Raw genomic sequence first — 14,638 nt, 5'->3', positions numbered from 1 at the left:
ATAATTTGTCTACTTAATTCGTACGTAACACTTTGAAATCACTCCAGGAAGTTTAATGCTGATAAGAACCTCATTAAGTAAAAAATGAATAGCTTTTAAAAATGGTAAATATTAAGGAGTTCTTTTTCTTGTGGGAGGAGATATAGGAATGCAGGAATTTTGAGTCATTTCTAATTCTGTTATGTATTTGAATTAAAATAATAAACATAACATTGATGAAGTCATTCTAAAGTTTTGCTGTATTAAAAATATGAGCAGTGGATCTGGAAGAAGTAGTCTGCCATGGAGCCTAAAATCTAATGGTATAATGTAAGGTTATGATTTTGTTTTTCTTAAATTCAAGGGGGAAATTTTTAGCATAAGAATAAACAGTTTATTTTGTGTGGGTATGTTTCCAGGTGCATTTCCATTTTCTGGCATAAAATTTAGTGTTTATGAAATACTTTTTAAAATATGGTTTGTTGGACATGGAATATTTGAAAAATATCTTAAGATTAAAGAGGTTTTTCTTTAGTTAAAATTTGAAGCCAAAGTAATTTCACATGCCAGCAAGGGTCTGTTAACCTTTTAAAGCTATGCCTGTAATTTTTTCCAGACATTTTGTTATGAAAAAAAAATTGTAAACATACAAAAATATTGAAATAATTGTACAGTGAAATCTATATACACACTGCATATATTCTCCAATTTACATCTTACTGTATTTGCTTTATCATCTATTTGTCCATTTGTCCAGCCTCTAGCAAATGGATATCCAACTTGTTTTTTAAAAGATTTTATTTATTAATTTGAGAGGGGGAGAGAGAGAGAGAGAGAGAGAGAGAGAGAAAGAAAGTATGAGAGGGTCGGAGAAGCAGACTCCCTGCTAAATGGGGAAACCCGAATCAGGACTCAATCCCGGGACTTTGGGATTGTGACCTGAGCCAAAGGCAGACGCCCAACCAACTGAGCCACCCAGGTGCACCATCCATCTTTTTTTTATGCATTTCAAAGTTGCAGACATAAGTATATTTGACCCGGAAACACTTCAACATGCATATCATTAGCCAGAGTTCAGTATTTATTTGATTCTTTTTTTAAGGTAAAATTTGCATACAATGAAATGTATAAATCTTAAATGTTTCATTCAATGTATTTTGACAAATGTATATGCTGACATAACTGAAACCCCTATAAAGATCTAGAACATTTCTGTCACCTCAGAAAGTGGCTCTTCCCCTTCAATATCTAGACCCACTCCCCAGAGACAGCCAAGGTTCTGGTATTATTTTCTGGGTTTTTTTTGGCTATTATGAGTAAAGCTGCTGTGAACATTTTTGCAAAGGTCTTTGTATAGATAGATATATTAGGAATGGAATTGCTGGTGTGTATCTTATTTAAAAATTGAATTTAGCTATTAAAAAAGTTATCTAAAAATAAACATAAAAATCAAAGTTATCACTGGACTGCATTTCATTTTTAATTTATACCTTCTTTTCCTTTTCCATTTGTTACCATCCTAGGCCAGGTGATCATACCTCATTTCTAGATTATGACCACTCAGCTGGTTCTCTTTCCTCTAGTTGCTTCCCCGCTTCAATCCATCCAACACAAAGCTTACAAGTGACAACACTATGTTTTGACACTTTAGTCTCTTATGGAAAAATCTCTAGTGGTTGCTGTTGTCTGCTGTATAACTTTTTTTAAAAGTAGGCTCCATGCTCAACATGGGGCCCAGTGTAGGGTTTAAACTCACAACCTTGAGATCAAGACCCGAGCTGAGATCAAGAGTCAGACACTTAACCAGCTGAGCCACCAAGACACCTCACTACTGTGTAGTTTCAAAAGCCCTTGTAAATCTATCTCAACCTGGCTTTGTTTCTTAACTCCTTTTCAACGTAAACACCATATGGTCCTTCCTGGCTTTGCTTTCACCATTTTTGCTCATATTGTTCCAGCCTAGAATGTTGTTTCCCTCTTCTTCTCCATTTCTCCAAATCCTTAGAATTCAAAATTCCACAACTAGGTTGTGAGCTTCCTGTAGGCAAGGACCATATCTACTGCTTTTATATTCCAATGAATACCTGTCATAGTGCTATGGACATAATAGACATTTAATCAGTATTATTAATTTGATTGTGTGGTACTGATGATTGCAAATGAATGTGTTTTTTCAGTAATTCTTTTAAACCCATTTAGTAGGGTTTATATTTAAAAAACTGGACGCAGTCGTTTTTTAAAAATATTTATTTTCAAGTTACAATGTAATAGTTTAAAACTGTGAAATATGTATAACAATTAGGAAAATGTACTGTGATATGTATTATAATTACATTATAGTAAAACTATGACTATCTGATATCCCTAGGGAATGAGTTGTTTGTGGTGGGTGTGCATATCAAACAGTGCAAGGCTTAGTGTCAACCCCTTTCATGTTTAATGAAATGCTATAAAATGTACCACACATGTTATGTACCTGCTATCTTAAAATCAGGGTGCTACATTGTTACTGCAGGTGCACATAGAAATAATGTGAGGCTTTGGCCTGACTTAGTTTGTCACGCCATACAGTGAATGCTGCTCCATATTGCTGAACTGTACTGGTTGTCTGTGTTCACTGTTGGAACATAGGGGCCAGAGCTTTGAGATACAGCTGAATGGCTGACTACTTACTTCCTTGGAGAGCTGAGCTTCTGTCCTCAGTCTTTTGGACTTGAGCTCTCTTCTCAGTTGTCAGTGTATTTACAGTTCTGTATCTAAAACACTAGAATTTCTGTTGGCCACTGCTACTGTAGCTTTTTCTCTTGACTGCAGGTTCCATCCTGGCTGTTTGTGTGCTCTGCTACCCTTCCCCTTTTATATATATTCTCTCTCTCTCTCTTTTTTTTTTTTGGTTCTTCCTTATCCCCTCATTTCTTCCAGTCTTTGCATTTATGTGAAGATGCTCTCCCTTTCCATACCCTGGTAGGCAGTAAAAGCATTTCTTTCTTTTTGCATTTTGACCTGATCAGGGCATTGAATGCATTCTTCAGGTGCATTGCACTTCTCTACCCTGGTCTATTTTGCTGGGTGTATTGCCAGGCGAATATGGGCTCTTTTTGTACTGCAAAACTTTTTGTTTCTTCTGGGCTTGAGATTTTATTGTATAATGTTGGTGTTGGCATAATGATATTACTGTTACTACCCTGTATTACAATATTATAAGGTGGTATTTTGTTCCACAGTTATAATTAAATCTAGAATATAATGTGGCATTTAGCAAGGGGTTTAACTCTAAAATAGCATGCACCACATTTAAGAATGTTTTTTATTTTGGTAATATCATGATAGTAAGACTGTGGAGAAGATCATGTGTCATTCTGGTATGACTTAATATTGTTTACTGTTGAAATAACTCTAAGATTGATATGTGTATATACACCCTCAATTAATTTTTCTCAACAGTTTACTTACAATTCATCTCTTGATGTATAGGTCCCACGGAATCCTGATATTCCTAATCCAGCTGTGGCTCAAAGAGAGGAGCAAAAAAAGATTGATGGAGCTGAACCTCTTACACCAGAAGAGACTGAAGAAAAAGAAAAACTTCTTACACAAGTAAAATATTTTAAGTGGCTGAAGTGTTTCTAATTAACTAGTAGAAAAAAGAAAATACAGATCACATTTACCTTTTATTGTATGGGCTGATTAGACACATCAACAACATGCAGGGCTATTTGGTAAACATATATTTAGATCAGCTATTCCTATTTTTTGTATCCCATTTGTAGAATACACCCATTCGGAAGTGCTAGAAAATACATAAATGCAAAATATAAGTGTCAGTTATTACTAAGAAGACATATATTTTATCAGTTATGTTAATCCATGTATGAATCCTGATAGGCAGCAATTACTAGCATATTCTTGAAAGTTTAAATTTATTTTATTGATTGTGAACTGCCCTCTGAAATTATACTCTACTAATCTTTTATTTATGGAATAATTTCATAATTCTCAAAAGCCTATTATCCTGTCTTGGAAAGAACTTTAATACAACAGTGAGAGATTTCTGAAACTTTGTAAGGTCATTATTGTATAATTAAAAGCTAATAGTTATTAAATAGGGAATATTTTCCTTTGAACAAACTATTAATGCTTTCTGATCATTGTTGCTTTAATGAGTTTTATGAGTGTAGAAACAATATACAAATAATCTATAGAAGATGAATAATCTGTAGAAGATAAAAAAAGTTACAGTATAAAAGACCTTTTTAAGATAATAAACAAGCATGTGTACTGTATGATACCACCTTAGTATAAAAAGTTGCCAGCAAGATTTATTTATGCAACAAATTCTTTTGAACAACATGCGAGGCACAGTGCTAGGAAAGTTGCCACATTAATTATTGAGATATAGTTTTTATATTTATATCTTATTTATTATGTAGGTCTTTTCTTTGTTATGATGTATAATTTTACTGAGTGAATTTTTACAAATTATATTCATAAGTTTTTGAGCCAAATGCCTGGAAGTCATAAAGTTTAGTTTGAAAATGTAATTGCAGTTGGCTGAATATTAGGACTTACCACAGAATAAAATAAAACATTTAAATATTCATGTTATGTTTTCACAATTTATTTCCTGAACATAAAAATAAAGTTATGGTCTTAGAATGCTACTTAGCTTATAGTATATGGTGAATGTACACCATATTGTGAATATACAGCATCAACTGAGGATTTGCTTTAGTTTGTAATTAGAAGTAAAATCATTTTTTTTTACTCCTCTTTAAACATCTTTCTCTGGTGTCTTAAATAATTAATCTTTTAAAAAAAATCATGGCAAAGGTACAAAATGTGGGGTCACCTGAAATCTTCATCAGCTAAAGGCCAGGGATAGAATTTTGAACAGCTAGGGATATCACATTGTTATGGGTTGGGATATAAGGAGTAGAAAACAAATTTTTGGTTTTGTGACTTCACAGACATACTAATAATACCAAAGAGATTTAAAACATTGATTGGTTAAACTGTTCTATCTTTTAACAAAGAAATTGAGTGGGACCAATAACATTATGTTTATAGAAATTCTATTTATGAATACAATTTTGAATAGAAATTATTTATTCACAGTACAGTTGCCCCTTGAACAACGTGGGAGTTAGGGGTGCTGACCCCCCATGTAGCTGAAAATTTTCCTGTAACTTTTGACTCCCCAAAACTTACCTAATAGCCTACTGGTGACTGGAAGCCTTACTGATAGCATAAATAGTTGATTAACACATATTTTGTATGTTACATGTATTACATATTGTATTCTTAAAAGAAAATAAGGTAGAGAAGAGAAAATGTTATGAAGAAGATCATAAGGAAGAAAAGATACATTTACAGTACTGCACAGTATTTATTGAAAGAATCCATCTATAATTGGGCCCACGAAGTTCGAACACATGTTGTTCAGGGGTCACCTGTAGTTTGGAATGATGTAAAGAGCTACAAATTTTTTTCTGCATTCTTATTTTTTCCTCTGTGTTTTTTGATCTAATGCAATCACATTCCTTTCTTAATTTACATGGGAACAGATCTTTGAAAAAAACTATTGAAGCACTGTGCCTTGCATATTGTTCAAAAGAATTTGTTGAATAAATAAATCTTGCTGGCAACTTTTTATGTCAGGACTTTATTATTTGTGTTAGCATTTTTATATCATTGCATTTGTATTTTAATGTAGGCATCTATAAAATACGGAATTAAAAACTACACAGTATCTTGGAACTATAAATCCGTTCATAGTACTTGGAGAGAAGTACATTCTCTTCATGATAGAAAAGCAGTTATTTTTATAACACTCAACTTCTGATTATAAAAAAAACTGGGATTTTGTAAGGAGGAACACTTTAAGTTTTTAAACTGTTTTTAATGTGTCATTGTATAGAAATAAGTAGAACAATAAATGGGTTTGCTAATTTAACTTGTATTGATGATGCTTAATTTCTGTTCACAGGGATTCACAAACTGGACTAAGCGAGATTTTAACCAGTTTATTAAAGCTAATGAGAAGTATGGAAGAGATGACATCGATAATATAGCTCGAGAGGTGGAGGGCAAATCCCCTGAGGAGGTCATGGAATATTCAGGTTTGTATATAACCTTAAAGATAGTGTTTAATTGTAACCTTATCCATTTCTTTAGTGTCAATTTAATTGTATCATTGTTCAGAGATCTTTTAAACTTTTATGAATAATGTATGGGTAAAAGTGTAAAATATAATTGTATTTCCACAAAAAAGATTATAAGATTTATCTAAATGGACTGCTGTTGTCATTGGTAGCTAGCTAATAGAGGCAAGTAAAGCCCTAATGAAACAAGGGTAGCTATTGAATGAGCGTTGACAAAATTAGTTTCTCACTTTCGCATCTCTGGAGTTTGGTCCTCTTCTGGACAATTCAAATCTGAGACTTTAGGTTCAGAGGATTGAATTAGTGTCTTTCTAGGTCATCCATGAAGTAGAAAATTCCTCTCAGACCCTTTTCTATCCTCAGATACCCTCACGGTTCCAGTCAACTCCAGGCAGGTCATGTGCATTCCATTAACTCAGGGCAAGCTGGAATAGATCTAAAAAGACTGGTTGAATAAATCTTTTGATTGGTTCTAGAATCATCTCCCTTTCTTACTCAGCTGTGTCTTTGGTCTTGAAGCATATGGAGTTAATACTATTTCCCATGTCACAGCACATCTAACCTCAGGCTTCTGAAAGAAATCTTGTTAAAGATAGTCATTATCTCTAGCAAGTTTTCCATATGTAGAACAGCAGGTTTCTAGCTTCCAAATAGGTTGAACTTTCAAATTTAGTCTGAATATGAGCTGTTTAGGATCTAGAACATTTTTTCTTATAGAAGAAATATTACAAAGTAGGTTTAGGTTTCTGTGCTGACCTCTCAAATCCTATTTAGCTTAACAACTGAAATTCTGTGTTTTTGCAGTGAAAAATAGCAGGGAGCAAACATTATAATACTAATAAATACACCAAAAATTGATACAAGTTAAGAACAGCTTTTAATTTATCTAGAGTGTTAGTTCTTGAAGAAATCCAGGTTCATTAGAGAAAAGACACTTTTTGTTTTGGATATCTGAAAGGGTTTCTGGTGATTACCAGGGAATTTAGAGACTGATTACATTGTTTTTATTTCATATAATATCAAATTTATGAACTTCCTTTTCCTTGATTCCAGCATAACATTACTATTACTCTTAAGCTCTGTCACATAAGTTTAGGACATCTGGGGGCTTAGGACAAAAATGAGAGCGAGAAATTCTAGCAGCAAGAATAGAAGGAAAAGAGTATAAAAGAGATTTTGTGCAGAGAGATTTTCTGAAGTAGAATTTTCTTCAAAATAGCATCAATATTTATGAAATTGCAAGAAAACAAGTGATTAAAAAAATGCTGTGTCATATTCTCTTGGTGGCATGACTAGCTCAGGGCAGCTTAATTGGGGCCATGTCAGAGGGTGGGGAGATTGGAATGGCTTTATGTAACTGGTTGCAATAAAAGAAGAAATATATACAATTGGCTGTTTGTGAGTATATTATACGTAACAGCCATTTATATGTTGAGTGAATAAGTGAGAGAATGAAAAAATGAACAGAGGTGCTTATAAAAGTCAGAGAGTGACAATTCCTCGTGTGATGCTGAGATGGGTGGTTGATGTCCAGTGCAAAGAAGAAAATGGCCCACTAATGTACTAATTGTGTGCTATGGGCTAGATGTATCCCCCCTCAAATTTCTATGTTGAGATCCTAACCCCCAACGTGATGGTATTAGCAGATGGGGGCTTTGGGAAGTGATTAGGTCATAAGGGTAGAGCCCTCATGAATGGGATTAGTGTCCTTATAAAAGAGACCCCAAAAAAGCCCCCTTGCCCTTTCCACATGTGAGAACATATTGGGAAGATGGTCATCTATGAACCAGGGTTTGGTTCCCTCTCTCACTGGACTTGGAATCTGCTAGCACCTTGATCTTGGGACTTCCCAGCCTCCATAACTGTGAGAAATGTTTGTTGTTGAAGCCCCACCCCCACAAAAATAAATAAAACTCTGAGAGCACTAACATTCCTTTTATGATAGGCTCTAAAAATGAAAAATTTGAGAGGGTAGAGTATGCTATTAAAAGGTCTTTTGCTGAAGTCATAACATGTGACATAATGCAGCCAAATTATTTAGATCATATATAAAATTTGGGTGACTTTGTTGGTTTTTTTTTGTTATTGTTTTATTTTTTGTTTTTAAGAGAAAAGGCTATTTCAAGTAAGTTTAAAAACAAGATACAGGTCATTGGAAATATTGTAAGTTTAGTGAGTGGTTCCAAAAGTAAAGTAAGAGTTTTGGTAGAAATTGCTGCTTCATAGGAAGTTTGAGTGACCTGTTGATAAAATGGGTTTCATTTTTGTTTTGGGATAATGGGTTTCATTTTGTTTCATTTTGTTTTGCATAGCTTCTGGGGAGCTATGTTCTCTAAGTTTATATGGCCTCCTCTCTTCTGTTTATGTGTTTGTTCCCTTCTATATCATGTTTGAATGAAAGCATAGCTTAAATTAGTGTCTGTAGTATCTTTTGAAATTCTAGTCATTTGGGATTGATAATTAAAAATTCCAGGGGTGCCTGGGTGGCTCAGTCGTTAAGTGTCTGCCTTTGGCTCAGTGCGTGATCCCGGCGTTCTGGGATCGAGCCCCGCATCAGGCTCCTCCACTGGGAGCCTGCTTCTTCCTCTACCACTCCCCCTGCTTGTGTTCTCTCTTTTGCTGGCTGTCTCTCTCTCTGTCAAATAAATAAATAAAATCTTTAAAAAAAAATTCCATAGTATTTCATGAAAAGAAATTCACTAACCTAAAACCTTCTTGTTGAGGTCTTACTTAAGTTTGGGGTATTTAATAATTGAATATATATATATATATATATATATATATATATATATATATATGAATCTTAGTTTTATACGGTATAAAGTTCACTGCATCATGTCCTGTTAATTCTTTGTTAATTCTTTATTATTATCTTTAAGAATTATTATCTAAAGAATCTTAATTCTTTATTCTACAGCTCCTTGGATTCATTTACTTAAAATGGTAGTACATTTATTAAAAAGTAATAATTCTGTTTTTCAGCTGTATTTTGGGAACGTTGCAATGAATTACAGGACATTGAGAAAATTATGGCTCAGATTGAACGTGGAGAAGCAAGAATTCAACGAAGGATCAGTATCAAGAAAGCCCTGGATGCCAAAGTACTATATTTCATAATTTTCAAATCATTATTAGATTGTTTTAATTGACATGGTGATTAGCTTTGACTTATTGAACATTTAGTTAAAATCACAATTTTGTTTCAATTTACAGATTGCAAGATATAAGGCTCCATTTCATCAGTTGCGTATTCAGTATGGAACCAGCAAAGGAAAGAACTATACTGAGGAAGAAGACAGATTTTTGATTTGTATGTTACACAAAATGGGCTTTGATAGAGAAAACGTATATGAAGAATTAAGACAGTGTGTACGGAATGCTCCTCAGTTTAGATTTGACTGGTTTATCAAGTCTAGAACTGCCATGGTATGTATTCTTTTCTTACTTATTTCCTTCAACTTTTTATCTTGAAATATTTCAAATATCATATATTCTTCATTAGCTTCTCTGATTGTTAACATTTTACCCTCTACCCAGATATGCACTTGTACATACATAGAATCTATATATACATATAGAATCTATATTTTGTATTAAGAAATATAGGAACATATCTATATTCAGAAAGACATATCTATCTGATATTAAAAAATAAACATATCTAGATTTTTGAGTTTATTGAAACTAAGTTGCAGACATCAAGAGTGTTATCTCTAAATACTTACGCAATTATCTCCTTAAAATAAGGACCTTTTCCAATATAACCACAATATCTTTTTCCTACCTGAAAATGTTAACATTGATTCAGTAAAGTCATGTAGTATGCAGTCTATGTACAAAATTGTCCAGTTGTTTCCATAGTGTCTCTCAGCTCTTTTTTTAAATTGATGATCCAGGCAGAGTTCACATATTGCATTTGGTTGTGGCAAGAATGTGACATGAGTGATGTGAACTACTTATCACATCACATCAGGAGGCACATTGACCTAGGTTGTCCCACTCTTGGTGGTGCCAGGTTTGATCACTTGGTTAATCTGATGACCATCAGAGCTGTCCACTTTAAAGGTACCTTTCCCCATTTGTAATAAGGCAGGTGATACTTGAGACTGTGTGAATAACTTAAGGATTTATTTTTAATAAGAAGGAATTGTTGCTTAAGTTGAATCTTTAAAAGAATATGATGAGACAGAATAATTAAGTAGAAGAGATATTTTAACTTCATGCAATTTACTTCATACTTTCTAACGTGAATTGTGTTCCTGTTAAATTCTACTGCTGCTTGACAGTGTTCAAATTGATATTGAACACTTTTTTTTAAATGCAACACATTTTTAATGTTAGCATTGTCAGTCTTTTGTCAGGTGAGGTAATTAAGACAAAAATAGATTTATATAGCCTAAAAATTATTAAAAGCACCAGAAACTAACAATTCAGACAATGGACATTTTTTTTAGAGAGGGAGAGAGAGAGGTGGGAGAAGAGCAAGGCAGAGGGACAGGGAGAGAGAGAATCTTAAGCAGACTCCACTTCCAGTGCAGAACCTGATGCGGAGCTTGATCTCACAACCCTGAGATCATGACCTGAACTGAAATCAAGAGTCAGATGCTTAACTGTCTGAGCCACCCAGGTGCCCCCAAACAATGGACATTTTTAAGTAGTTGCTTTCTATCATAAATGTTTTCTTGACCTAACATGTAAATAGGGGTGTGAAATAATTCTTAATATTTTGTTTGATTCATTTTATATTTTCACTTCAAGCTGAAAAAAAAAGAAAAATCTTGGGTTGCTATATTGAAGGCACTAATTTTCCAGATGCATTATAAGATCAAATATTTCTTAAAACTTTAACATAAATTTAGCGTATTCTTGGACTGTTAGAATGTGCCTGTCAAGTTTATGGAATACATAATGCTGGAGAGCTAGCAAATACTTTTGATCAAGCCAGGATTCAAAAGGGACTAGAGATATTGGAATGATGGACAGGTTGAATCTCACAACATGACATTTAATAAGGATAAATTTAAAGTGCTATGCTTACACAAAAGAATATGAAGAGGTATATATGTTAATAAGATATAGTAGGGAAGAATTGAATTAAAAATAGAAAAGATAAGAATTAATCTGTAGCATGAAAGGCTGAGGTTTGAGGTAGAAAAGAGTTGTTTGACAGGGCTCTTTGGATCATTGAAATAGATTATTGAAGAACAATGTAAATAGCTTTTCTATTAGCTTTGAAAATGAGATTCTATTTTGACTGTCTGAAGACTTTGGCAGTGAGCTAGTTGGCCTTTTAAGGTGTCTTCTAGCTCAGTGCATCAATGACCTTGTTTAGCAGAGAACTCCTTTCAAAAGCCATGAATTTAAAAATTTTAGCCATGTGTGTAATTATCTAATGTAGAGCAGCAACAACAGCTTGTAAAAGACAAATGCAGACCTGCATTTGTCAGTGAATCATGTTTTAAATCATAAATGCCCTTTTATGTGATAGAACATTTGCTGAATTTTGAGTATTATTTCAGTGATACCTTACTAATTTTTTAAAAGGTTGAGAGTTTAATGCTGTTTCTGTTTCTAGAATCATTAAACTAAAGCAGAGGATGAAACAGATTCAAAAGTGCAGGAAAAACCTTATATTATTTGTAATAAGAACATGGCTGTAGGACTACATAACCTCATTTTATTTAAAAAAAAAAAAAACCCCGGTGTATTCTTATCAACCACTAGATGTCTCTGAACTCCCTTGTAAAGATTCTTATTTTCCTCCATCTTCTTTCTACAAAGCATTTCTTTCTTTACCAAGAGATGTAAATCTCCAGTGTATGTTTTCCAAAGAGCAGATATTAACTAATTACGTGATTGCAAAGTGAAACCATCATTTTGTCTGTTAATAATGAAGATACCTCTTCTGGGAGGTGGAATTTATGATTTCTAAAGAATCTTCAAGAACATATAATAGTTTATTTCATATTTAAATATTTTAATCCAAAGTTTTTTGTTTGTTAGCTTTTCTATCATATTGTCTTTATTTCCCTCCTAGTTAATGGATAATTTTTGCTTATATTTCTGGATTTAGAGTATAGGCAATATGTTTTAGAACATGCATATAGTTAGACTGTCTTTTTGGAATATTTCATGGCATTATCGTTAGGGAATTAAAGGAATGGATTATTAATAATTCTAGGTGATCTCTTTGTCCCCTTATTTTATTATATTTTATTTTTTTAATTTTTTAATAATAATATTTTTTATTATATTATGTTAGTCACCATACAGTACACCCCTAGTTTTTGATGTAAAGTTCCATGATTCATTACTTGTGTATAACACCCAGTGCACCATGCAATACGTGCCTTCGTTAATACCCATCACCAGCCCATCCCATTCCCCCCCCAAAGCCCTCAGTTTCTTGCCCCCTTATTTTAAATAATTGTTCTGTATAGTGAATCACGTGCAGTCTAGGAAGAGGAACTTCCTCTTGAAAAAGGCAGTTGTGTTTTCCAAAGTTAATTTGTTTCATTAAAAATCCTATCTTAGAACTACAAAGGATGTAATTTGATTCATTATGTGAGTGTGTCACTGTGTTCAAATTAAAATCTTATTAATGAGTAAACTTTAAACTTAGCTTACTAAAGAAGCTGTCTTTAAAAAACATAGTTTTGCTTAAAGGTGACTCTTCTTTCCCAGAGACACCAATAAATAGTGTGAAATACTTAGGAAAAAAGTGAAAATCTTGGTAGTTATATTTTATTCAGACATCTCAAAGTACTGAATTCATGGCTTCTGACTTAACTAACAGTCTTAAAGTGCTTGAAGGCATGAACCTCCACTTCTAAATATGCCTTACTTTGAAAGCCTTCAGCTAAAGTATGAAGATTTCTTAGAGGCTCTTCTCCATTTGAAAATTCTGGCTATACAAAAGAGAAAATGAGTTTTAGTTCTCTTTCTATGTGCTAAAAAGATTGTGATATTTTTCTCTGAGAACTTGTGTGGTCTTTAAGTAAGTAATCAGTCGCTATTGAACTACATAAACAAGTAGAAAGAATATGATCCGTTTAGATTTTTAAGCTCAGAGCATGTGAATCGCCTTACCATTTTCCTGCTAAGAAAAATATCTTATAATGGGGTCTTAGTCTTAGGACATTCAAAGATGATCAGAATTAAAAGGACCTTTACCAAGTGACTATAAGAGGAAATGATAATACTCTGTGTTTATATAGTATCCTTTATGTAATACTTACCAATCTGTTTACTAACATTAGCTCATTAATTTTTTTGCCATTCCTTTTAGGGACTGAGTTTCAGGGTATTATCTCCATTCAGTTAGTGACAGACTTAACGTGACTGGGAGATTTGAAAAGAATCTGAGAGATCCAAAAGATCTAGCACATTATTTGACGTTTACTGGAAAGGACATGTGGAAAATACCCAAAGTTTAATCAGTAATTCCTTAGACCTGCTTAGATCCTTTTAAGGACTTATAGGAGAACAGGCAGAATTTAACTCTCTGAGATAAAGAACATTTCTTGATATGATCATTTATTGCATCCTTTGCAGGGTTGCTTTGACTGTTAATTTTAGTCAAAAAGCAGTCTTGCCTTTTAGCTTCTGAGGAGCGTTTTTCTTTCCTCTCTCAAGCAGCTGTGTGCGCATTGCCTGTAGTTATGTCCTTGGAGTTGAATCAAAGTATTACTAATGAATTGTTTACAATTACCCTTCCTTAGGTAGTTCAGTGAATTTTTCTGAAGGCATCACAGAGAAAGAATCATACACTGTTGTATACAATATAATGAAAATTCCATGTTATTAGTGTTGGTTTTCAAATCACAACTTTATTATTAATGAAAGTGTTCCTTATTTAAAATTAAGACAATGACATTCCTCATTAGAATTGTAGGAGAAAAATACTTTTTAGAAAATATTGCTATAGCTTTTTATTAGCTTCTTTTTTATAGATTTATCAGTGACAGTAAATGTTAATTAGGTTATTAGTTTGGCACACGATATTTTATAAATTATCTGTCCAGTTAGAGAGGATTTTTTAATAGATACTTTAAAAAAATGAAAGTTGAATTAAAAAATTTCCAACTTATTCCGTAGTGGCAATAACTCTTTTGTTGCTTATGCAGCGTAGTCTAGGAAATTTCATACAGAATGCTGCTTGTGACTTTTTATTTTATATATTAGTACTTAATTGTGTGATGTTAGCCAATATTGATATCTTAGAGCATTACAATGAAATGTGAAAATATGAATTAATACACTATTGTTAAAATTGGTAAACTGTAAAATATATTGATGGGTTCTTCTTGATTATAGTATTATTAAAACACGAAAAACAAAATATATTTATACTCATAGGGGTAATGTTCCTCATGCATCTAAAAGACTAAAGTGTTCCTTTTCAGCCTTAATTTTAAAAAAGGTTCTATACAGAGGCATGTACAGGAGAGGTAGTGCTTAACTTTGCCTTGAGGGTTAGGTTAGAGGAATGGTTTCCC

General features: G+C 33.1%; 1 protein-coding gene across 19 annotated transcripts in view; it reads left to right on the top strand.

Annotated features, from left to right (window-relative positions):
• Window positions 1–14,638, top strand: part of SMARCA1 (SWI/SNF related, matrix associated, actin dependent regulator of chromatin, subfamily a, member 1) — a 1,457,411-nt gene that overhangs the window by 45,262 nt on the left and 1,397,511 nt on the right. For all 19 annotated transcript variants that reach the window (XM_057314283.1, XM_048213571.2, XM_057314300.1 and 16 more), the window contains 4 exons: window positions 3,454–3,576; window positions 5,966–6,098; window positions 9,123–9,241; window positions 9,354–9,566. In XM_057314283.1, the coding sequence (XP_057170266.1) occupies window positions 3,454–3,576; window positions 5,966–6,098; window positions 9,123–9,241; window positions 9,354–9,566 (588 nt within the window). The remainder of the gene's footprint in view (window positions 1–3,453; window positions 3,577–5,965; window positions 6,099–9,122; window positions 9,242–9,353; window positions 9,567–14,638) is intronic.

The sequence above is a fragment of the Ursus arctos genome, chromosome X (genome assembly GCF_023065955.2).
Source record: "Ursus arctos isolate Adak ecotype North America chromosome X, UrsArc2.0, whole genome shotgun sequence".
In the NCBI taxonomy this organism is placed as follows: domain Eukaryota; kingdom Metazoa; phylum Chordata; class Mammalia; order Carnivora; family Ursidae; genus Ursus; species Ursus arctos.
The sequence above is the reverse complement of the archived record's forward strand: the minus strand, read 5'-3'. Positions and strand labels throughout refer to the sequence as shown.